The following is a 27022-nucleotide window of genomic DNA, read 5'->3' as shown; positions in this document are numbered from 1 at the left end:
TTTTGTTATTTCCTGTGTCCCACTAGACTTCATTTCCTGTTTTCGCAGCGCAAAAATTTGACTTTCACGTGTCACGCTTACAGAAAATCGGCAATTCTGTGTCATGCTGACCCCAATGAGACCCATATTAATCACCACCTTTCTCAATACAATTTGTTTTTTTGTAATAAATCAAGAAATACTGATTTATCAATATCTGATGCTAAATAAACTTGGTTGATATGTTAAATCAGGATATAATATAACATTGGTAAAATTAAATTTAATTTATATCAAAATAGGGTTTTAGGCATTTCTTATTAAAAAAATAAATAAAAACCTCATTGCTGCCCAAAAAAATGAATTTTATACCCATCATAAGACGAAGAAATAAAAGTCTCAGATATATTTAAAAAGAAAAGAATAGACTTTTATCATCCATAAATCCTACCATTTCCTTTGACTAAATCTGCTCGGTTCAATAAAATCTTGATAAGGTTAACTCTACATTTGTCTAGCCAACTCTTTCCTTGATCATGTTTCTTCAGTGAAAGGAACTTCACCAGGTCGTTCTCTGAAACAGTCATTCAATTCTTATTTAGGCTATATTTATACAAGGCATTCATTAACCATACATGTAGTAGTTCATTATGGCTTCATTGGATCTTATAACTTTTAGTTATAGTGTAGAAAAAATTGATATGATTAATGTATATCTGTTCTCAAACAAAAGATAGAATGCAATAAAGGCCTTATGTATCCTAATTTTTAACTGCAACTGGTATGTTATTTTTGACTTTGAATTATTCTTGTACTAAGCCACATTTGTTTCTTTAAAGAAAGATGTAACATAATTGTTAATAGACCTATTTAGTATTTTATCCTGATTTGTATCAATAATCTCAGTCCTAGCCTGTTGGTATAAAGTATATCATAAAGTTGCAATAACTTGTTTCCCAATCCACTATAAATAAATATGTTTAAACTGAAGTAGCTACATCTTTTTTCACCTTTGGACAATTTGGTATTGAAATATAAAACAAAGTACACTAAACTGCCTACTTTGAAACAGCTGATGAGACAGCTACAAAAAAAAATCATTGGTAATTTTTATATTAAATCTACTTTTAAAGTTGATGTGGATGATAATTGGATTAACTTTATAATAGCTTCAACCATATTCTATCATAAGAAAATCAAATTTTAGATACTATAGAAAAATCATATAAAAAGATTTTAAAACATAAGTGAAGAATACCCTATTGTTTATACTGCTATTTTACACATTGTTGTACAATACAATATTAACTTTGTTGAAAGTTTCCATTTAATATTCATATTCCATTTTTCCAAAAGCATGTGCAAACCTATTCACACTGATTTCATGCAAAACATGTTTTATAACTCCACAAGTTTCATGCAAAAGTCATTGAAAAAGAGTGCTGCATAAATGCCAAGTGATACCAAGAGTTAAATAATTCTATCAATTTGTCATTCAATTAACTGTTTATTTATCTTGAAATATTGCATCATCATTAAATAATTGGTGTTTTAAAGCATTTGTCAAGCCATTTTCAATATGTGCAAGCAGATGCTTGAATCCAGATCACCAAAGTGCTTTCATTTCTACTCAGGGGAAAATACCTTGAAGATCAAACAAAGCTTCATCTGATTCGGATTCTGTAAAAAGCATACTAAACTAAAACTAAACCCTTCTATGTAATAAAAAAACATTTAGCAAAGTAACTCAATCTAGGCTGTGACTGTCACTAAAAAATCTACAATGTCTAATAACACATGTGGATATGAAATGTATCTTTCTACTTTTCAATGCTGTTCAAATCATGAATTATAAAAGTTTATTCAAGTCAATTTAAACTAAACTATACATATAATTTAATTGAAAAGCACTTTTCATTAAAGAACATTATTAAGTTTCCTGTGTATATCTTGCTCTTATGGACAGATATTGTACTGATGAAATATTATAAATATAACCTAGCTCTTTGCAGATTTTACTTCTGACCGTGCAAAGGGCTGTATAGCCAGTCAAGGTCGTTAAAAACTTTCATTTGTTGTCAGATTTTCTGTTCTTTAAATTATTAGCAAACCAAATATATTTGAATACAATTTACAAGCCCTATAGTGTAAAGAATTAGATTACAAAACATACAAGGAGAACATGTTCCCACAAAGACCACATATCTTTTAATCTTTTAAAAAAGGCATAGATGTGACATTTTTTTATGAAAATATATTTTATCTAATTCACCAATTCTGTTTAAATCTTATCCATCTCAACAGAAAAATAAAACTTAAATGAATCTCTTTTTTTCCAGATATACAAGTAACAGTTAATCGTGTTTAATCATATACTCCAATACATTTAACCTTTTTCAACATTTTATCTGAACCCAAATAGTGCTTTTATTTTCAAAATACAAATGTACTGCACTCTTTTTTATTTACACAGGTTATCAGACAGGTTGGAAATATAGAATGATTCAGTGTTTCCTCTGTGTTATACACAATTGATCTAGGCATTTTCCTAAAAAGTCTTGGTCAATGGATTAGGAATACATGTATAGACAATATATGGTAACTAAGACAACAAAGACTTTGAATTGATTGAATTAAAGCAATTTTGATACCTTATTTGACTGTAGATTTTAAAAAATTTAATAATACCTTGTTTTACTGTAGATTTTAAAACATTTAATAATACCTTGTTTTACTGTAGATTTTAAAACATTTAATAATACCTTGTTTTACTGTAGATCTTGAAACATTTAATACCTTGTTTTACTGTAGATTTTAAAACATTTAATAATACCTTGTTTTACTGTAGATCTTAAAACATTTAACAATACCTTGTTTTACTGTAGATCTAGCTCCCAGGTTAGGAATGTAAGCTCTGGGTACTGGATACGATGATATCAATGGATAAGGATATACATGTCCACGAGTGTCCTGTTAAAATATCATTTATATTTAAGAAATAAGTCATGGCACCCATACTTTTGATGTTATTCAACCATGGGGTGGGCATTTATATCCGATTATTTTATCCTGAGCATTAGCGGAACAGCAGTTTTGTGTGTTTCTGCATTTGCGCTAAAAGTAGATATACTGTGATTATACTGGTTGACGATAATAGGTCCTCATATTAGAATTACAAAAATTTGTCAATAAATAAAAGATCATAAAACTTGAAATAGATGAATAATAACTAACAAATAAGAAACTTTACAACAGTTTTATCCAAATAAATTATTTGTCATTTCTAACTTATTTACAACTTTCCAAACTGTATGTACATAGTTATTTCTAATTGTTTTTGTAAAGCCTAGGTGGTCGAGTGGTCTAGCACGTTGGGCATATTGCAAGGTAATTTGGTGCACGATATCTCAGTAGCATGAGTTTTAATCTCGGCCATAGAAGAACAAAAAATATGATTCCGCAAATTTACAGATCTTACATTGTTGGGCTGATATTTAGAGTAGACAAATCATAACTATTTTTGTATATACAGAATTCAATTTACATAAATACAGCATTTGATTTATATGTTTGGTTTGATTTGACAAGGTTAACAAGTGAAAACTAAACAATTCACCATCAGTACATCAGACAACTTTATACATGTTATAAATATACTTACCATATCTAGCCCTCTTGGTGGCAGAATCCTTTCAGAAGGACCCCCTATTAAGAATGCTCTGACTAGTACGTAGTTTCTTTCTATAGATAACATGTCTATTATTATCTCTTCTCTGCAAAAAAAAAAGGAAAGATAAACTGTAAGCAAATCTAGGTAATAAAACTAGAGGCTCTCAAGAGCCTGTGTCGCTCACCTGTTACTGTGTTTACTGATGCCGTCCATCTTCGTTGGTAGGCAGGGTCATTAGACGCTTTTTTTAAATAGATATCCTAGTATTATGATTGTGGCCAAGTTTGGTTAAATTTGGCCAAGTAGTTTTAGAAAAGATTTTTATATAAGTTACAAAAATGACAAAAAGTTGTTCAATATTGACTATAAAGGGCAATAACTCCTTAAGGGGTCCTCTTACAATTTTGATCATGCTGACTTATTTGTAGATCTTACTTTGCTGAACATTATTGCTGTTTATAGTTTATCTCTATCTATAATAGTATTCAAGATAATAACCAAAAACTGCAAAATTTCCTTAAAATTACCCATTTTAGGGCAGCAACCCAACAACAGGTTGTCAGATTCATCTGAAAATTTGTGAGGGGATATATCTTAATCTGATGGACATTTAAATCTTGAAAGATTTGCCCTTAATGTCTTAGTTTCAAAGATATAAAGCAAAAACTGCTTTTTACCACTATGTTCTAATTTAAGCCATGTCGGCCATTTTGTTTGGTAGGCTGGGTCGTCGGACACATTTTTTAAACTATAAACCACAATGATAATTGTGGCCAAGTTTGGTTAAATTTGGCAAAGTAGTTTTAGAGAAGAAGATTTTTAGAAAAGTTGCAAAAAATGACGAAAAGTTGTTAAAAATTTACTATAAAGGGCAATAACTCTTTAAGGGGTTGACTGACAATTTTGGTCATGTTGACTTATTTGTAGGTCATACTTTGCTGAACATTATTGCTGTTTACAGTTTATATCTATCTATAACAGTATTCAAGATAATTACCAAAAACTGCAAAATTTTCTTAAAATAACCATTTCAGGGGCAGCAACCCAACAACAGGTTGTCCGATTCGTCTGAAAATTTCAGGGCAGATAGATCTTGACCTGATCAACAATTTTACCCCATGTCAGATTAGCTCTAAATGCTTTGGTTACAAAGATATAAGCCAAAATATACATTTTACCCCTGTGTTCTATTTATAGCCATGGCGGCCATCTTGGTTGGTTGGCCAGGTCACGCCACACATTTTTTAAACTAGATACCCCAAGGATGATTGTGGCCAAGTTTGGTAGAATTTGGCCCAGTAGTTTCAGAGGAGAAGATTTTTGTAAAAGTTTACGGACGACGGACGACGGACAACAGACGACGGACGACAAGTGATGAGAAAAGCTCACTTGACCTTTCAGGTCAGGTGAGCTAAAAAGTAGTATATTCTCTTTTCTGTCTTAGAACATAAGGTAACATTGTTTGTTTGAATATATGACAATCACAAGATGGACACTGTTGTAATGCAGCAAGTGTACAAACAGTATAGAAAGCTCACATAAATCTTAGTTCCAAATTTCAGAAATTAATACTTGGCAATAATGTGTTAGAATGTATAAGTATTCAGTTAATAGAAAACTGATGAACAATGAATCTGAAAATCCATCAAACTAAATAGATGCTTAAAAAAACTTGTTTTCAAATTTCAATAAGCCTTGATTTAAACTTCCTGATGAAATTGCATATTTTCCACCTTTGAGTTGATAACTTACATGTCTTTGATATGATTTTCCACCTGTGAGTTGCTAACTTACCTGTCTTTGGTATGATTTTCCACCTGTGAGTTGATAACTTACCTGTCTTTGGTATGATTTTCCACCTGTGAGTTGATAACTTACCTGTCTTTGGTATGATTTTCCACCTGTGAGTTGATAACTTACCTGTCTTTGATATGATTTTTCATCTGTGAGTTGATAACTTACCTGTCTTTGGTATGATTTTCAGCCTGTGAGGTAAGCAGTACATCCTGGAACTTATACTGTGACTGCAGCAAGAGATATGTATCCAAACAGGAAATCATCACACTAAGACATCTGTAAAACATTATAATAGCAAAAACTGAATCAATATACATACAGGTTGAGAACAAAATTATCAATCAATTACTGTGTTCCAACTTATTTATTTCCAGATACTCTATTTCATGTTTAGCCCTTTTTAGCTATAACCCACCTCGCAGCGATTTAATTTCCTGATTTTTAAATTTACTTGATGCAGTTTAATAAGAAGAGATCCAAGTTTTACTTATTCATGACAATTCATATTTGTGTTATTTTTCTACTTGGGAAATTCGCAATAATAAGTCACTAAACTAGAGGCTCTAAAGAGCCTGTGTCGCTCACCTTGGTCTATGTGCATATTAAACAAAGGACACAAATGGATTCATGACAAAATTGTATTTTGGTGATGGTGATGTGTTTGAAGTTCTTACTTTACTGAACGATTTTGCTTCTTACAATTATATCTATCATGAACTTTGCCCATTAGTAACAGAGAACTATATTTGGTAAAAATTTACATAAATTTACCAAATTAATGAAAATTGTTAAAAATTGACTATAAAGGGCAATAACTCCTTAAGGGGTCAATTGACCATTTAGGTCATGTTGACTTATTTGTAGATCTTACTTTGCTGAACATTATAATATTGCTGTTTACAGTTTATCTCTAACTATAATAATATTCAAGATAATAACCAAAAACAGCAAAATTTCTTCAAAATTACCAATTCAGGGGCAGCAACCCAACAACCGATTGACCGATTCATCTGAAAATTTCAGGGCAGATAGTTCTTGACCTGATAAACATTTTTATCCCCTGTCAGATTTCCTCAAAATGCTTTGGTTTTTGAGTTATAAGCCAAAAACTGCATTTTACCCCTATGTTCTATTTTTAGCGGTGGCGGCCATCTTGGTTGGTTGACCAGGTCACGCCACACATTTTTTAAACTAGATACCCCAAAGATGATTGTGGCCAAGTTTGGATTAATTTGGCCAAGTAGTTTCAGAGGAGAAGATTTTTGTAAAAGATTACTTTAATTTACGAAAAATGGTTAAAAATTGACTATAAAGGGCAATAACTCCTAAACGGGTCAACTGACCATTTTGGTCATGTTGACTTATTTGTAGATCTTACTTTGCTGAACATTATTGCTGTTTACAGTTTATCTCTATCTATAATAATATTCAAGATAATAACCAAAAACAGCAAAATTTCCTCAAAATTACCAATTCAGGGGCAGCAACCCAACAACCGATTGACCGATTCATCTGAAAATTTTAGGGCAGATAGATCTTGACCTGATAAACATTTTTATCCCATGTCAGATTTCCTCAAAATGCTTTGGTTTTTGAGTTATAAGCCAAAAACTGCATTTTACCCCTTTGTTCTATTTTTAGCCGTGGCCGCCATCTAGGTTGGTTGACCAGGTCACGCCACACATTTTTTAAACTAGATACCCCAAAGATGATTGTGGCCAAGTTTGGATTAATTTGGCCAAGTAGTTTCAGAGGAGAAGATTTTTGTAAAAGATTACTTTAATTAACGAAAAATGGTTAAAAATTGACTATAAAGGGCAATAACTCCTAAACGGGTCAACTGACCATTTTGGTCATGTTGACTTATTTGTAGATCTTACTTTGCTGAACATTATTGCTGTTTACAGTTTATCTCTAACTATAATAATATTCAAGATAATAACCAAAAACAGCAAAATTTCTTCAAAATTACCAATTCAGGGGCAGCAACCCAACAACCGATTGACCGATTCATCTGAAAATTTCAGGGCAGATAGATCTTGACCTGATAAACATTTTTACCCCATGTCAGATTTGCTCTAAATGCTTTGGTTTTTGAGTTATAAGCCAAAAACTGCATTTTACCCCTATGTTCTATTTTTAGCCGTGGCGGCCATCTTGGTTGGTTGACCGGGTCACGCCACACATTTTTTAAACTAGATACCCCAATGATGATTGTGGCCAAGTTTGGTTTGATTTGGCCCAGTAGTTTCAGAGGAGAAGATTTTTGTAAAAGTTAACGACGACGGACGACGACGGACGACGGACGCCAAGTGATGAGAAAAGCTCACTTGGCCCTTCGGGCCAGGTGAGCTAAAAATATATATAGTTTCTGCAATGTGGGTCAAGTATATTGAAGGATGATCAATTTGGAACACATTTAAATTTTAATAGTACAGATATTTTGTTTTGCCTTTGCCTGATCCATTAAAATGTGGTAACAAATCTTTAGACAACACTGATGTTTTTCATTTAAAATTAAATGTTTATACTTAAAAAACAAATATGATATTATATAAGTATATTTCTCTTACCTGAGACCAAACACATGAGACTGTTCAAAATTAAATAATGAATGGATTTTTGCCGGTGAGTCTACTATCACAAATCTGTCTACAAACTCCTAAAGATAGAACATGCTTAAATAAAATATACATATTTCAGATACAAGAATGCTTTAATAATATGTCAATATCAAGGGTAAAACAAGAACTTTAATTATAAGGAAAAACTTTATTATGTAAAAAGCCAGCAAAATTCAAAGGTTTTCTGCTCTTTGGTAGTGTTTTTGTGTTTTTGACACATTTACCGATTTCATTTAAAATTCTATATAAAAATTTGTATAATTATGAAATATCTCTGATATTTTAATAAGGGAAGTTCAATATACTTTTTAAAAAATCCAATCATTCTGGAGACTGGAAACCATTTGGCCACAAAAAAAATAAAAACAATTTTAATAACAAAATCTTTATCTCCATATAAATAAGAGTGATAGATCCTTAAATTCTATGGATGACGGAATTATCTATAGTATTTATTATAAATGTTCAATTATGTAATAAAACATTACCACAACTGAATCAGGAATTTCTCGAAAACCGTAACTTTCTTTCTTTGGTAAAGTTTTATCTCCCAATAATTCATACACTGCATGAAAGCTTGATAACACATTTAACAACTTTATCAAACTCTAAAATGTAAAAATAAACATATTATTACAAAAAACTGTTATAGAAGTTTAAATTAATGTCTCATTGACAAACACCCACATTTTCCGTGTTGTTGTTTTTCTTTTCTTTAGAGGTATTGACAAACTGTAATAAGAATTTTGCAGAATTTTTTTTTTTTTATAAAAATCAGTATTTAAAAGTGCAATAATTGTATGCAATTATTAGGTGCAGTTAATGTGTTTAACGTTACTTTTATTTCTATTCTTCATACTATTGCTATACTTGTAGATCAGTGTTGACGTATCTTAAATTTGCAAAATAAGCAAGTTTTATCTGACTTTATCCAAATGTATCATACATGCACTGTCTTTAAACTTAAAATACAGCAAATATTTAAAGAAAGATTTTGTTTTTCAATTTAAAGTACAATAATTAAATATAAATTACAATACAGTGATTTTTTCTTCCATCTTATAAATGTGTCCATATGATCATTTGTTTATTAATCTTACCTTATGAGATGATCTTTCTATGGGATCGACTGGCCAGGCCTTTGGTGTAAATAGCACTGTATCTAATGGACTTGACTCTATCACTGACCACAGCTCGGACAGCAATGCTTTAATATATCCTATAAATGTATTCCAATAAATTAATTAGTCATAAACATTTTATTCTGTACTCCATTTTAAATCATAAATGAGAGATAAAATTGAAAATGGAAATGGGGAATGTGTCAAAGAGACAACAACCCGACCACAGAAAAAACAACAGCAGAAGGTCACCAACAGGTCTTCAATGTAGCGAGAAATTCCTGCACCTGGAGGCGGCCTTCAGCTGGCCCCTAAACAAATATATACTAGTTCAGTGATAATGAACGCCATACTAATCTTCAAATTGTACACAAGAAACTAAAATTAAAATAATACAAGACTAACAAAGGTCAGAGGCTCCTGACTTGGGACAGGCGCAAAAATGCGGCGGGGTTAAACATGTTTATGAGATCTCAACCCTCCCCCTATACCTCTAGCCAATGTAGAAAAGTAAATGCATAACAATACGCACATTTAAAATACAATTCAATTCAAGAGAAGTCCGAGTCTAATGTCAGAAGATGTAACCAAAGAAAATAAACAAAATGACAATAATACATAAATAACAACAGACTACTAGCAGTTAACTGACATGCCAGCTCCAGACTTCAATTAAACTGATTGGAAGATTATGATTTCATCATATGAATATCAGGCACAATCCTTCCCGTTAGGGGTTTAGTATCATACCATCATAACATATATGAGAAGAACATAACCCATGTCATGCCAACACTGGTTTTTGAATAAATGTGTTTAGTTCCGATACAAAGACCCTATAAGTGAATCAATATTAACGCCAAAATATGCAATCTTTAATGACTTGACAACAGTATCGTAACTATATCCCTTCTTGATAAGTCTATTTAAAGGTTTTGTTAGTTTCTGAGGTGAATACTGACATTTTTGTGCTTTATAAATAAAATTGAGAATGGAAATGGGGAATGTGTCAAAGAGACAACAACCCGACCAAATAAAAAACAACAGCAAAGGGTCACCAACAGGTCTCCAATGTAGCGAGAAATTCCCGCTATATAAAGAATATTTCCAAAAAAAATTGGATGTGAAATACCTGAACGTATTAGATGTCTGCATGTTGAGCTATATTTACGAATGATGTCCTTATATCGATGATAAAATTTAGTAAATATTTTGACTAGTTTGTGATATCGAAACCCCTGGTGTAACAATTTTTCAGTAATACATAAATTTCTCTCGTTAAAATCTAAAACATTGTTACACACACGAGCGAATCGTAAGTTGAGATATATAAACACTGTAAGATGGTGACAAGGGAACGTCACCATCTAAAAATAGATAATTAACGATAGGAAATGAAAAATCATCTCTTTTATCATAAATTTTAGTATTAAGCTTTCCGTTAGTGATATAGATATCAAGATCGAGGAAAGGGCAGTGGTCATTGTTAGTATTAGCTTTATTTAAAGTAAGTTCAACAGGATAAATTTCTTTAGTATAAATACTGTAGTCGTTATTATTGAGAGCCAAAATATCATCCAAATATCTAAAAGTATTATTAAATTTGTTTATGAGGTGTTGTTTCGATGGGTCTTTGCTGATTTTTGTCATAAATTGTAACTCATAGCAATACAAAAACAGGTCCGCAATAAGTGGTGCACAGTTAGTCCCCATTGGAATTCCGATAACCTGGCGATATACGGAATCTCCAAAGCGAACAAAAATGTTATCTAGTAAAAATTCAAGGGCATATATAGTATCAAAGCATGTCCAATTGACATAGTTTTTTGTTAATTTTTACTACATGTAATTTGAGTTGTTTAAAATCCTACACAGCAACTAAGTACATGAAGTAGTATATATTTTCAATAAGTAAAAACAAGAGAAATGTCTGCCCTGCTTTACTGATCATGATTGATCATTATGTTGCAAATCTTTAAGATAAAAATATCTTCCACAAATATCTACAAACACTTAACATTATCAATATTTTAAAATTGGTATTTGCTGCTTTTACACTAAGCATGCAGCATTAAGGAATAAGGGCAAAAACTGGTCAGCTCAAATTCAGAATAATGTAACAGGTAGGATGACATGACTTACTGCAGACTGTTAACTAGCATGTTCAAAACCTTGCTCAGTATGACAGTCTAGTACAATGCAGGTTAATATTCATATTACATTAACATGTTCTCGTCCTGAATATGCATAGAATTGACTTTAAACAGTCATCCACCATCATTTGAATTCTTATAAGTGAAAAAAATCATATGATAAAATAGCTTTTCAGTTTTTGTCTAAGCAGTTGGTGAACAATGAAAAAGAGATCATGGACAACAAACGCTGGATGAAACCTTGCAACACAAGTCATCCCCATACATGATATGAAGTATTCAGGTATTCCACCTTCTGAAATATACCCCGATTAGAATTTATATGTTGCAAATTCTGCAACATTTGTATCAGGCAAGAAGAACCAAATCAATAGAAAATGTCGTCTACTGGCAGATGCTTATCTGAAATGTTAAGTTTAAATACATTATTAAGGGGATTGGAATAAACCATCTGTGACTACAACCAAACAACTTACCTGTTTTCTGTAGAGCAACCATACCAGGGGCAGTCCCTGCTACTTGTGTTACCATAAAACCATAACCAAACTTCTCACATTTGCTAACCTATACATATTCAAAATAAAAAATAATTTACATAATAAAAAAACTAAAAACTTTTGAAAGTATAGAATTATAATCATAATGAAAATCAGTCAGATGTTATCATAATGAAAATCACAGGCCAGTAATATGATTATCATTACCCATGCAGATCATCCTTTTTAACTATTTAAACCTATTAAATTTACCTTTCTTTTTCTTTTTTTAATATAAAAAAATGCTGCCAATGCAGCATCATATTTTGCACTGTCAAAATCTGCCACACTATATAATTAACAAGAATGTGTCCCCAGTACACGGATGCCCCATCCGCACTATCATTTTCTATGTTCAGTGGACCGTGATAATGGGGTAAAATCTCTAATTTGGCATTAAAATTAGAAAGATCATGTCATAGGGAACATGTGTACTAAGTTTCAAGTTGATTGGAATTCAACTTCATCCAAAACTACCTCGACCAAAAACTTTAACCTGAAGCGGGACAAACGGACAGACGGCCAGACGAATGCACAGACTAGAAAACATAATGCCCATAAATGGGGCATAAAAAGAAAAGCGTTTTATATGTTTAATGATTACTTTTATATCAATATATTTTAATCATTTTCTCATTACTCTTTTTAGGGTGGCTTATGTTGTTTACCTTTTATATATGATGCCTTAACAAATAGGTTGTATGCTTGTATATATATTTCTTTTTATGTTTATGTGTTTTTAATCAGTCTCTCATAATTCTTTTTAGAGTGGCTTATGTATACGTTGTTGTTTACCTTTAATAAATGTTTTATATGCATGTACATAGATGAGACTTTAATAAAGCATTTGTCTTGTCTTTTCTTTGTCTATCCAATGCATTTTTAAAATTTCATAATTGAGGGTAATGCCCTTTAGAGTCAGGCTTCAAACGGTCATTCAAATTGATTAAAATTTTACAGTGATTCATCAAAGTATCCTTATTGTGATTCATCAGAGGTCTCAAATTTCATTGTCATGCACAAAAAAACTGTTAACATCATTTAGCAAGAATTTTTACTGTTATTTTTCATGAAGGTAACCCCCTTTACCACCTTCATAATTGGTAAGTCTTACCTGTAATTTGTTTTTATATCTATCATACATATAGGTCATACATTCATTCATAGCTTTGGTTTGTTGCAACAACAATATTCCTTTAGCAGTACTAGCAAAGTTCAGTAAGTTATCCCTCAGAGTGTCTTCCCAGGCATTTCTGTAAATAATTAGGACCAAAAGGTGTTTAATAGAAACACAATATGCTTATAATTCATTATGAAATCATGTGTTACAAGAGATACAAATATATGTGCTGTGTTTTGATTCTTTCTAGATAGTGTATATTCTGTCTTCATATGATTTTTGTAAGACCATTTAACAATTTGATATCACTAGATAGTGCATATTTTGTCTTCATGTGATTTGGGACAATACCCCTAATGCGCCTTGAAATGAGGAACTCAAAAGTCACGTGTAAACAAAAAATCTCTGTGTAGTGATATTTGACACATTTCTATGATAAACAAATGACTGAGCTGAAGCATTAGTGTTAATTTAGAAAATAAGGCAACACAGAATAAATGTGTAAAAACCATGGAGCTATGAAATGTGTTCAAAGTATTAAAATTTCAAAGAACTTATTGTGTTAAAATTGGGATTTTTTACCATGAGGAGCGACATCGCAAAAGGATACTCGGGGTTTGCTAAATTACGGAAAAATGAATCACACTTCGTACCCCGAAAATTTAACCACATATGTAAAAATGTCTCAGCTTCGAAACAAGCCATCATACATATACAAGTTTACGATATGGGCTGAGCAACAGAAGAAAACGTTACCATTACGGCCTATGGAGAAACAATTGCGCATATTGCCCCATTTGTATAAGACCATTTAACAGTTTGATATCACTAGATAGTGTATATACTGTCTTCATATGATTTTTATAAGACCATTTAACAGTTTGATAACAGTTTGCAGAATTTGTTTCTACCTGTAAATCTACAATGTTGGAGATTGGTTCTACCTGTAAATCTACAGGGTTGGAGTTTGTTTCTACCTGTAAATCTACAACGTTGGAGTTTGTGTCTACCTGTAAATCTACAACGTTGGAGTTTGTTTCTACCTGTAAATCTACAACGTTGGAGTTTGTTTCTACCTGTAAATCTACAATGTTGGAGTTTGTTTCTACCTGTAAATCTACAATGTTGGAGTTTGTTTCTACCTGTAAATCTACAACATTGAAGATTGTTTCTACCTGTAAATCTACAACATTGAAGTTTGTTTCTACCTGTAAATCTACAGCGTTGGAGTTTGTTTCTACCTGTAAATCTACAACGTTGGAGATTGGTTCTACCTGTAAATCTACAGCGTTGGAGTTTGTTTCTACCTGTAAATCTACAACGTTGGAGATTGGTTCTACCTGTAAATCTACAACGTTGGAGTTTGTTTCTACCTGTAAATCTACAACGTTGAAGTTTGTTTCTACCTGTAAATCTACAACATTGAAGATTGTTTCTACCTGTAAATCTACAATGTTGGAGTTTGTTTCTACCTGTAAATCTACAACGTTGGAGTTTGGTTCTACCTGTAAATCTACAACGTTGAAGTTTGTTTCTACCTGTAAATCTACAACATTGAAGTTTGTTTCTACCTGTAAATCTACAACGTTGGAGTTTGTTTCTACCTGTGAATCTACAACGTTGGAGTTTGGTTCTCCCTGTAAATCTACAACGTTGGAGTTTGTTTCTACCTGTAAATCTACAATGTTGGAGTTTGGTTCTACCTGTAAATCTACAGCGTTGGAGTTTGTTTCTACCTGTAAATCTACAATGTTGGAGTTTGGTTCTACCTGTAAATCTACAGCGTTGAAGTTTGTTTCTACCTGTAAATCTACAATGTTGGAGTTTGTTTCTACCTGTAAAACTACAGCGTTGGAGTTTGTTTCTACCAGTAAATCTACAACGTTGGAGATTGGTTCTACCTGTAAATCTACAACGTTGGAGTTTGTTTCTACCTGTAAATCTACAACGTTGAAGTTTGTTTCTACCTGTAAATCTACAACATTGAAGATTGGTTCTACCTGTAAATCTACAATGTTGGAGTTTGTTTCTACCTGTAAATCTACAACGTTGGAGTTTGGTTCTACCTGTAAATCTACAACGTTGAAGTTTGGTTCTACCTGTAAATCTACAACATTGAAATCTACAACATTGAAGTTTGTTTCTACCTGTAAATTAACAACGTTGGAGTTTGGTTCTACCTGTAAATCTACAACGTTGAAGTTTGGTTCTACCTGTAAATCTACAACGTTGGAGTTTGGTTCTACCTGTAAATCTACAACGTTGAAGTTTGTTTCTACCTGTAAATCTACAACGTTGGAGTTTGTTTCTACCTGTAAATCTACAACGTTGAAGTTTGGTTCTACCTGTAAATCTACAACGTTGAAGTTTGGTTCTACCTGTAAATCTACAACGTTGAAGTTTGTTTCTACCTGTAAATCTACAACGTTGGAGTTTGGTTCTACCTGTAAATCTACAACGTTGAAGTTTGGTTCTACCTGTAAATCTACAACGTTGGAGTTTGGTTCTACCTGTAAATCTACAACGTTGGAGTTTGTTTCTACCTGTAAATCTACAACGTTGGAGTTTTGTTACTTATTTTAATTCTACCTGTAAATCTACAACGTTGGAGTTTGGTTTTTTTAGATTTTTCTAGTAATGCAGAAATTCTATTGAGAGTATCCCCAATATTTAGAACAAATATAAATTTTGTAATCATTATTTCTATGTAGCAGTTCTTGAAATTTCATTAATTTATTTCATATTTTTTCTACCATTCTTCAACCTATTACATGTATATCTATTTGGAATAATTTCTTAATATACAGTAATAATATGAATCAATGAATACTAAGTAAGATTATTTACATGTCATATGCTTTAGTTGTAGTGGAAGTAGAATCAGAACTATCATCAGACATGGTGGGTGTAGCTGTTCTTTCTGCTTCAGAATAGGCCTGTAAGTATAAGCAGTTTATTTTAGTTACTGAAATCACTTTATTTAATGGAACTTGGAAGGACATTTTACCTCAACCTCAAGGCATACTAATTACATCAGATGTATGTTTCATATAATATCTTATTTTGATTGGATAACAGCAATATTGCGTCATTCATTTCAAAATAAATTGTAACATTCATGATAACACACATTTGAAAAAAAATGCACAGGTTAATAAAAGAAAAATTTGAAAGTAATCATGTTTTCATGATCACAGCGGGAAAAATGTAATTACAGTATAAGTATTGAATGCTTCTTTAAGTAATTTCATAGGGTTGTAAAAGTGCTGACTGATCACAATTATTAGAATGAAGTGCTTCTACGCTTCATACAAAAAGTACTTAAGTCAACACTCAAACACCCCAATGAATTTACAAAAAGAAGCATTTGAGATATTTTTACAAGCCTCCTTCTCAAAATGATCTCCCAACTTTCCGATTGTAGGACTCCTCTGAAGTTTTGACGAGTTGTAACCTTTAAACTAATTTGTAAGGATCTGACCAAACTTCACATTACTGTAGACAAGAGTAAGATGGGATTTGTTTTTAAGTCTCCAAATGACAAAGGAGATCAAAAATCTAATATCTACTGATTATCAGTCACCCAAATGTGTAGAACATCCAACAAAATATGAAAGCCCTATCATAGCAACAAAAAGTGATGAATGATGGACACACTAATGAATGGGTCAAAAGCAGTATATAAACAACTTTTGTGCATTGGGTTCATTCTTGTAATATTTAACACATGGCAATTTAGCAAAATGCATGTACAATCAATTAAAAATATTCATATACTATTATTCTATCAGTTGTTTTGATGATGTGAATTTTTTGTGATAGTAGCAATATACTAATCATCAGGAAAAAAAAATCTAAATAAAAGACAAACCTCTCTCCACGCTTCAGCTACAACTTTATGTAGTTCATACTGATATAGTACAAGTAATCCTTCACATGTGTTGTATAACTGTCTACAGATATAAAGGAATGCTCCAATCACAGCCTGGGAAGGCTTTGGTCCAGATTGTTTTGGAAGTTTGTCTAATAATGCCCTCTTGGTAAACCTTGCAATCACATGGGCAGCAGACGATCTGTTAAAAAAAAGACTTTGGATAATATAGACTGATAAAATTAAAGAATGCATAAACCAAAAAGAAAAAACAAAACACATAGTAAACATCTAATTTTTTCATCAGTTATATGAACTGAAATAAGATCAAGTCTTTCTTCTTAATTCCTAATGAATATCTTAATTTCCAAGAACAGTAAAGTGAAACGTGTGGCATCCCTATGATGAGCAATGTCATCTGTTGTTTTGTGTGTGTACAATTTGTTTAAAGATGATGACAAATTGGAAATGAAAGAAAAATTATTTTCAAACACACCATGCCCACATTAGATGTATGTTTTGATTTATGTGGCAAATATTAAATGTATGGTATCAACTCTTGTTAACATAACTTTACAATTTTTTAAATGTTTACATTAAGGTATTACTGGTGTCATCTTTAAACTGATGTTAATATTTATATTATACCATTTAACTTACACATTTGGTTTAGTAAACATATCTTTCCTTTCGCCATACATCAAGTGTCGTCTGCCCCTAGTACTTGATGCCACCATGGCAAACAGATCAGCCACATGTAACATTGTATTCTCACTTGGTGCATAGTTATGCTTCTAAAAACAAAATAAGGAGAAAGTAGTATACGATGAGAAAAAAATAACTATACTTCTTTTAAATATATATGTGGACCTGAAAAATAGCTGCATAAAATAATTCTACTTCTACAAGAGAGCCAGTGTTTCAGATAAGGTCTGGAAATTAGCTTTAAAAATGAATATACAGACCCTAACCCCTATTAATTAATAGATATTATCCTCCATCATGCAAATACCCTGGAATTCTTCCAATACATTCTTTAATTGTAACATTTCCATTAAGACCAGATACAAATGCATATATTTATACATGGCCAAATTCAATAATGATATATATGTTGGTGAATTGTATATTTTTTTAGACAAATATTTCTTCCTTTTATCATTGAATATAAACATCACCCAAAAACATTTCCTTGAAAAACAAAAATCTGAATATAGGAAAGCAAAAACTATCAATAAGATTTTGTACAATCATTGATTTGGAATGGAATTATTCAGTTTATATATTATGTATGCAACGGAATAGTTTTTAACAATAAAATTGAGAATGGAAATGGGGAATGTGCCAAAGAGACAACAACCCGACCATAGAAAAAAACAACAGCAGAAGGTCACCAACAGGTCTTCAATGTTGCGAGAAATTCCCGCACCCGGAGGCGTCCTTCAACTGGCCCCTAAACATATATATACTAGTTCAGTGATAATGAACGCCATACTAATTTCCAAATTGTACACAAGAAACTAAAATTAAAATAATACAAGACTAACAAAGGCCAGAGGCTCCTGACTTGGGACAGAGCAAAAATGTGGCGGGGTTAAACATGTTTGTGAGATCTCAACCCTCCCCCTTTACCTCTAGCCAATGTAGAAAAGTAAACGCATAACAATACGCACATTAAAATTCAGTTCAAGAGAAGTCCGAGTCTAATGTCAGAAGATGTAACCAAAGAAAATAAACAAAATGACAATAATACATAAATAACAACAGACTACTAGCAGTTAACTGACATGCCAGCTCCAGACTTCAATTAAACTGACTGAAAGATTATGATTTCATCATATGAACATCAGGCACAATCCTTCCCGTTAGGGGTTTACTATCATACCATCATAACATATATGAGAAGAACATAACCCGTGTCATGCCAACAACTGGTTTTTGAATAAATGTGTTTAGTTCCGATGCAAAGACCCTATAAGTGAATCAATATTAACACCAAAATATGCAATCTTTAATGACCTGACAACAGTATCGTAACTATATCCCTTCTTAATAAGTCTATTCAAAGGTTTTGTTAGTTTTTGAGGTGAATACTGACACCTTTGTGCTTTATAAAGAATATTTCCATAAAAAATTGGATGTGAAATACCTGAACGTATAAGAAGTCTGCATGTTGAGCTATATTTACGAATGATGTCCTTATACCGATGATAAAATTTAGTAAATGTTTTGACTAGATTGTGATATCAAAAACCCTGGTGTAATAATTTTTGAGTAAAACATAAATTTCTCTCGTTAAAATCTAAAACCTTTTTTAAAGTTGGAAAAGGTTTGGTTGCGGTATATAAATCTTTCTAGACATGTGATTTTTCCAAATTTTAAAAAAGCTTGCATTTTAAAATTTTTAAATGATAATCACATATGATATTAAATACAATACTGTAACTGGTAAACCAACTTATTAACCAGGCTTATTTTTCATGTTTAGCCCTTTTTATCACAATTTAAAGCAATTTCATTTTGCAATTCTAAAATTAACTTGATGTCGTTATAGACAAGGAACAATCCAGGTTTTAAATTTTCATGAAGATTCATATTCGCATTACTTTTCTTATAGCCAAATTGGCAAAAATAAAACACAATTGCGAAAATTATTAGGCTTACAGTATTAGAAGTACCAACCTTTGGTTCTAAGTAATGTGATACAGGAGCCAGTAGAGCTGTAACTATCTCATCTTTATACATACATATCTCACAGACTTGCTCTGAAGTACATATTCCTTTAACAATCTCTGTCACTAAATTCCCTGGCTCATATACAACTAAAAATAATATTGAAATCATATAACACTGTGACACCTTTAAGCCCTTAAATCTAATTAAGCACAGGATTTATAATCTATCTATTATCAATATTTTAACACAATTGTGAAAGAATTCAAGATTTATCAATTTCAATTTCTTTTAGAAAAGAGATGTTCATGTCATAAAACTATTGCAATTGGTCAATGTTCGCAATAGTTTCTCCATAGGCGGTTATGGTAACGTTTTCTTCTGTTGCTCAGTCCATATAGCTAACTTGGATAGGTATGATGGCTTGTTTCGAAGCTGAGACATTTTCACATATGTGGTTAAATTTTCAGGGTACAAAGTGTGATTACTTTTTTTGTAAATTAGCAAAACCTGAGTATCCTTTCGTGATGCGGCTCCCCGTGGTAAAAAAATCCCTTTTTTAACACAATAAGTTCTTTGAAAATTTAATACTTTGAACACATTTAATAGCTCCATAGTTTTTACACATTTATTCTATGTTCTACTTTCTAAATCAACACAAATGGTTAAGCTCAGTCACTTGTTTATCATAGAAATGTGTCAAATATCACTACACAGAGATTTTTTGTTTACAAACAACTTTTGAGTTCCTCATTTCGATGCGCATTAGGGATATTGTCCCAATTTAGAGGCAAAGTACTTAAGTTTTACTGATAAGAGAATAAGGAATAGAATGTGAATTCAAGTGATGTTGAATCAACTTTCACTTTTACTTTTCAATAATAATATTATTCAATTTTACATGAAGTAAACCAGCAGTCAGAAACACTGACAGTGGCATTTTTATTACAAACTAAATGCCATATGGAATGTCAGGTTCTATCATAGTGGAAAATATCTTCCATTTTCTAAACATTATATTCTCCTTAATCAGAACTAATGTCCTAAAAACATTATACAAAAGTTATAATGATGCATTCAGACACATACTAGTGTTGAGTGCTATATTTTTTTTTTTACAGTTACATATTTTTCATGCAATTGAGATTTATTCATTATTTCGTTTAACCTTCATTGAATGGATGAAATATTAGTACATTATAATCTGATGAAGCATGAATGTATACCTGATAAATGTTTAGATGGAGATGGATCAACCAGCACTACAACCATGGATACAAGTAATTTAGTCACTGTTACTGTTTCTGAAAATAATTATAGCATAAACTTTTAATATAACCATTTATAAAAAAAAAAAAATGATTTTAAAAGTAAGCTATGATGATACTTAAGCTTGTTAATAAGAACCATCTTCAAAATATATGTATTAAGCAAGAAAAAGTTGTTTTTAATTGGCAAAGAATTCTAATCTATTAATTAGCAAATTTCTTCCGTTTAAAAAATGTAACATTTAAAAACAGTTTAATGCAAAGAACTGTATAGTCAAATCATACATTTTATCATTATAAATTTGTTTCATATTCTTATTTAATTTTCTCTTTACTTTTATGTTATTCACACTTCTATGCCAAACAATATCACTCTGAATAATTATCACACGGAGTTCTGAAATCACATAAAAACTGAAATCCTCATATAAGTGTTATATCTTTTTTATAAACTGGAAACCATAATGAGTTCTATTTCAAAGTTCTTCAACAAGGTTTATGTTAAATGACAAGAATCAAACAGCTCAACCCAACTTTATTTTACTTAGAAGCTAACTATTTACTACCACATAAGTTCTTATGACGAAATAATTAAAATAATGGCACCAAAAATTAGGGTAGTAGTGCACTTTACATTCATGCGTCATACGGTCATTTTCAGCTTCTGTTAGCATCAGGTAGGTTAAAATTTTACCTTGATTTGTCAAAATATCCTTATGGTGATTCATCAAAAGTCTTAATAAATTATCGTTACCGTCAATTTTTACGAAATTTGTTAAAATCAGTCCATTTATTTATTTGTCATGCACTAAAAATTATTGTTAACAGCATCTGGCAAGAAATTTTACCATTATTTATCATGAAGGTAACCCCATTACGACCCTCATACATGTCTTACCATCTGCTTCCTTTAATTTGATAGGGAAAAATCTTCTTCCATTCACAAAACACATCATCCTACCAAGCATAAAGGCAGAATGAACAAAGAAGGCATACTCAAGCTCAGCTTCTGTATAGTAACTTCTTCTGTTATCTGGAAATAATTATCACAAGTATTGTACAAGTTATCTGGAAATAATTATCACAAGTATTGTACAAAAGAAATCAAAAATATTGTACAAAAGAAACACAAATATTGTACAAAAGAAACACAAATATTGTACAAAAGAAATTATTGTACAAAAGAAATCACAAATATTGTACAAAAAAAATCACAAATATTGTACAAAAGAAACACAAATATTGTACAAAAGAAACACAAATATTGTACAAAAGAAATCACAAATATTGTACAAAAGAAACACAAATATTGTACAAAAGAAACACAAATATTGTACAAAAGAAATCACAAATATTGTACAAAAAAATCACAAATATTGTACAGAAGAAATCACAAATATTGAACAAAAAAAATCACCAATATTGTACATAAGAAAACATTTTCAGTAAAACACAATATGCTTATTGTCAAAACAAACATATTTAAATTAAAAATTCAACTGTGGTAGCTTAATTGAAGCTCATCAATAAATTGCCAAATGACTATTGACAATATGAAATATGACCTGTTGACTTCAATGCTATTGCTTCAGGTCTATCTTTAAGTCAGCTTAGCTTGTCAAATGACCATTGACTATATGAACCCTCGACCAGCTGACTCACAAAAAAGTTATAGCTCTGCTGGTAAATCAACTAAGCGTGTCAAATGAACCTTGACCATATGAACCTCGACCTGTTGGCTTATACTAACCTATTGCCCTGGCTTCAGATCTATCTGTTAAGTCAGCTGAATGTTTTCTATGTAGTGAGAACTCTAGGCAATGTCGTATGGCATTAGTTACCTGAAACATACAATCTCAATGACAATCTGACATTATATTTTAATCTTTTGATATAAATTTTTAAAATATTACCACAGGTTCTTGCAAGTCACCAGGATAACTCCTTAAGAAATTAGAAATAATTGGTGATTAACTCCAATCTAAAATTGGCATCTGACTCTAATTAATCCATGTTTCATTGTCAAATAGACAAGGGATTATCACATGAAATGTATAGATGGTATGAAATATATGTGCTTGTATGATTAATAATCATGGCTTGGTTTTCTGTTTTAAACAAGACAAAATATACTATCTTGGTTGGGCGCTTTATACAAGATAAACTATAATAACTTTGGTTTTTTGTTTTATTCAAGATAGAATATGATATCTTTGTTTCTTTGTTTTATACAAGATAAACTATAATATCTTAGGTTATCTGTTCTATACAAGATAAACTATGATATCTTTGGTTTTCTATTTTATGCAAGACAACATATTATAGCTTGGTTTTCTGTTTTATAATTGAACTTACAAAGACAGAATGTAAAGAAAAATAAATATAATGCTTTAAAAAAATACCTTTTCCTCGCTTGGAGTCAGTTTGATTGACTCAAAAGATATGAGAAGTTGGTAAATACACATTACTCTGCTCAATGAGTTTGTGTTTGATAATACTTACTATTGGTCTGTATTTCTCTAACATTCGAAGAAGACATTGTCTACTGTAGTTTCCATGCTAAAAAATATACAGTTTTTACTATGGATACAGTTTGTTTATAAACAAATATGTATAAAAAAAATCAACAACTAATATACAAACATGTACTGAAGAAATAAATTTTGATATTTCAATATGTTTATATGTATTATCTAGTAGTTGTCTATAGTTATATATGTAAAACATTTGGTTATTTTAACACTTAACAGTGGTGGCTGATTTTTTTTACACCCCTATCAGTTTTTTGGGTTCTTGTTTAGACTTCTTTATAGCTAGCTTTACAGTATAGATGCCTGCCCGTCCTTGGAGACTATGATTACTTCTTTATAGCTAGCTTTACAGTATAGATGCCTGCCCGTCCTTGGAGACTATGATTACTTCTTTATAGCTAGCTTTACAGTATAGATGCCTGCCCGTCCTTGGAGACTATGATTACTTCTTTATAGCTAGCTTTACAGTATAGATGCCTGCCCGTCCTTGGAGACTATGATTACTTCTTTATAGCTAGCTTTACAGTATAGATGCCTGCCCGTCCTTGGAGACTATGATTACTTCTTTATAGCTAGATTTACAGCATAGATGCTTGCCCGTCCTTGGAGACTATGATTACTTTTAAATGTAGGTTTATTCTGTTGTTTGGTTGCTGTATCACTGACATGTATCCCACATCTGCTGGTATTCACAACATTACAGTATGTGTTCTTCATATAAACCTCAGGGTTTTTTTCTTCTTCTGAATACTGAGTAGAGTCCTAGGTAGGAGTGTCAAACTTCCCGGTTTTAACATGCAAATAATATGTTTGTAGATTGTATTTACTGCAATAATTTATTGAAGATTTCTCAAGACTTTAGTGAACACTAAATTAAGGAGATAGACCTAGGTTGAGGGATATAACTCTTTAAATCATCTGTATGTTTGTGTCAACCATTTGCATAAATATATTCTATAAATGAAAATGAACTTTTCTAAAATATAACTGATTTAAAGAGTTATCTCCCTGAACCAAAATGTGAGGTTTAACAAAGCTTCAAAAGCAAAAGTGACAAAAAATTTAATAGACAGTATAATAATTAATGAGCATTTCTTTTTTCCAATTAAAAAATAGAGGGATTTAAAAAAATATTAATACTACATACCATCCATTTGATAAACCACTGTGCCTTTGGATCTATTAATGCTATAAAATGTACTGGTGATAACTGTAGTGAAGATCCACCTTGGCTCCCACTCTGATTAATGGCATATAAAGTTAATGTACTCTCAATTATCTCTTCCAAATATCTAAAAAATAATTATATATGTTTATCATTATGGAGATCAAGAATTTAAAAAGAAATATTCATATCTGCTACTGATTATTATATAGAAAGAAGTTTATCATATAATGTTTTACTTTTCTCTGTTTCGTATTTTCAAAATCTTGAAAATATTAGGCAATGACGTCATTTATCAGTGTAAAAACATCATGTACTGAAGTCCACCCACATCCAATTATCAATGCAGTGCATGTTAATTCATTCATACAGCCATACAAGCTATATAAGCATTTTGTACAAATTAAAGTAGATATACTAACTATTTTATTATTCTTCATATTCTCAACCAAAAAAACATTCAGTTAACACAAATTGCTGATTAAACATTTAGTGGCATTTTATTTTTCGATACTGACTCCATCAGCTGGAATATCAGTTCGCCCTGGCATGCTTGCTTGATATTCTTGCTGAAAAAAATCAGCATCAAAAACAAAAATGCCAATATTCTATATGTATTTACTAACCTGTCAGGATATCTTATCCAATAGTTTATGGTTTCTTGTTGGAACTCATTCAATAAACGGAACTGAAATATAATAAAAAGTTATACATAATCTTCTTGTTTTTTACTAATGCATACATCTAAATAAAATGCTTTGTCAAATTATCTATGTTACCTTCAGTTCAAAAATAAATTGAAAACAAGAATGTGTCCAAAGTACATAGATGCCCCACTCGCACTATCCTTTTCCATGTTCCATGGACCGTGAAATTGGGTAATTATCTAATTTGGCATTAAAATTAGAAAGATCATATCATAAGCAACAAGTGTACTAAGTTTCAAGTTGATTGGACTTCAGCTTCATCAAAAACTACCTTGACCAAAAACTTTAACCTGAAACTCCCATTTTCATTTTCTATATTCAGTGGACCGTCAAATTGGGGTCAAAAGTCTAATTTGGCTTAAAAATTAGAAAGATCATCTCATAAGCAACAAGTGTACTAAGTTTCAAGTTGATTGGACTTCAGCTTCATCAAAAACTACCTTGACCAAAAACTTTAACCTGGACGGACGAACAGAACCACAGACCAGAAAACATAATGCCCCTCTACTATCGTAGGTGGGGCATAATAAAGGAATTAGAAATGACTTTTTTCAATAATATTAAATATTTAATTTAAAGCTTTTAAGTAGTTGGCAATCATTGTGTTCAAAAATCAAAATAACTAATAAGGCTTTAGTTTTAAGCAACAGTATCAAACAATTATTTTTTCATCTTCATTTATTCTATTTATAACTTATGTTTGCTATCATTTTTTCTTCACTAAAGGTATTTCAGAGAAGATTTATGAATAGTCTTTTGTGTAATATGTTTTAGTCACCAAGATAAAATTATAAGTGGGAACATCTGCATATTCTGTATAAGTGTTTTTGGCTTGTTACAGTGGGTTCATTATCAGTGATACTCATTTGGTACCAATTTACATGGTTTCAGAAAAAAAAAAAATTTCATGGATATTTGATTTTGCATTTTTTGCTATAGTCTGCATACTAATTTATAAAAAATTTGTATTTCGTTGAACATTCAAATTCATGATTTATCTTTTCCCACAAAATCCACAAAAATTTGTAGCTCTTGAAAAATATTGAATCCACAGTAGTTTAAATTGTAATTTATAACAACAGAATTAGATGCACATAATTCTATTTCATCTCATTTCATTATTCTTTAATTTCAAGGTCCATATTTCGGTTTTGTTAATTTTTTATCAAATTCACTTTATTTGTAATAGCTTCAAATCTATGCCTGTACTGCATTGATTAGATATATAGAAAGATGTATCACAATTTATACCAAAGACATAAAATCATTTTACAATTATTTTTTGCCTAAAAAACTTACAGCTTTCATTAATTTGACATTTTCAGGATTGGTGAAGTCTAATCCACTCTTTATATTTGGTATGTTGTTTCCCTTCTTTGCATTGAACTGGGAAATCAAGTATTCAACTGTTAAAACAAATACAATTGCTATTATATGTATAGGAAATTTCCAATGTTTATTTCATCATACTGTTCCAGTGCTGAAATCTTTTTAAGATGCACAAAATAAAAGGGAAATATCACTTATAATCTTACTTTATATTAGGCTATTTTTGTGCCGCGAATTGAACTCAGTAAGCCAGTTAATCTTTAATTTAGTTCATTATTCCTATTCAAAAGCTTTCTACAGTGCAGTTAACAAAACAGTAAAATAATCATGTAGGGAAATACCAAATAATTTTAAATTAACCTAGTAATAACTTCACATCAAGCTTGATTACAAATTTGTTATTTGACGAATCCTAAAAAAATTGTGACCAAAACTGTATTACTTCCCCTTAACTTGACTTCATTAAATTATTGATGAA

At 31.1% G+C, this 27022-nt stretch overlaps 1 protein-coding gene across 2 annotated transcripts in view; it reads right to left on the bottom strand.

Annotated features, from left to right (window-relative positions):
• Window positions 1-27022, bottom strand: part of LOC139523076 (protein broad-minded-like) — a 51870-nt gene that overhangs the window by 16192 nt on the left and 8656 nt on the right. The window contains exons 8-28 of one of the 2 annotated variants that reach the window (XM_071316835.1): window positions 26515-26621; window positions 25135-25196; window positions 24491-24635; window positions 23315-23371; window positions 22563-22653; window positions 21711-21845; window positions 20771-20848; window positions 19554-19693; window positions 17532-17665; window positions 16872-17073; window positions 15848-15936; window positions 12995-13133; window positions 11821-11908; window positions 9171-9289; window positions 8559-8678; window positions 8020-8108; window positions 5612-5722; window positions 3641-3752; window positions 2850-2949; window positions 1624-1659; window positions 431-553 (exon numbers count right to left, since the gene is read on the bottom strand). In XM_071316835.1, coding sequence (XP_071172936.1) covers window positions 431-553; window positions 1624-1659; window positions 2850-2949; window positions 3641-3752; window positions 5612-5722; window positions 8020-8108; window positions 8559-8678; window positions 9171-9289; window positions 11821-11908; window positions 12995-13133; window positions 15848-15936; window positions 16872-17073; window positions 17532-17665; window positions 19554-19693; window positions 20771-20848; window positions 21711-21845; window positions 22563-22653; window positions 23315-23371; window positions 24491-24635; window positions 25135-25196; window positions 26515-26621 — 2277 coding nt within the window. The remainder of the gene's footprint in view (window positions 1-430; window positions 554-1623; window positions 1660-2849; window positions 2950-3640; window positions 3753-5611; window positions 5723-8019; window positions 8109-8558; window positions 8679-9170; window positions 9290-11820; window positions 11909-12994; window positions 13134-15847; window positions 15937-16871; window positions 17074-17531; window positions 17666-19553; window positions 19694-20770; window positions 20849-21710; window positions 21846-22562; window positions 22654-23314; window positions 23372-24490; window positions 24636-25134; window positions 25197-26514; window positions 26622-27022) is intronic. The other variant, XM_071316836.1, reaches the window with a different exon arrangement.

Source organism: Mytilus edulis, chromosome 5 (genome assembly GCF_963676685.1).
Source record: "Mytilus edulis chromosome 5, xbMytEdul2.2, whole genome shotgun sequence".
NCBI classification, from domain to species: domain Eukaryota; kingdom Metazoa; phylum Mollusca; class Bivalvia; order Mytilida; family Mytilidae; genus Mytilus; species Mytilus edulis.
This window is presented reverse-complemented; position numbering and strand designations above follow the sequence as displayed.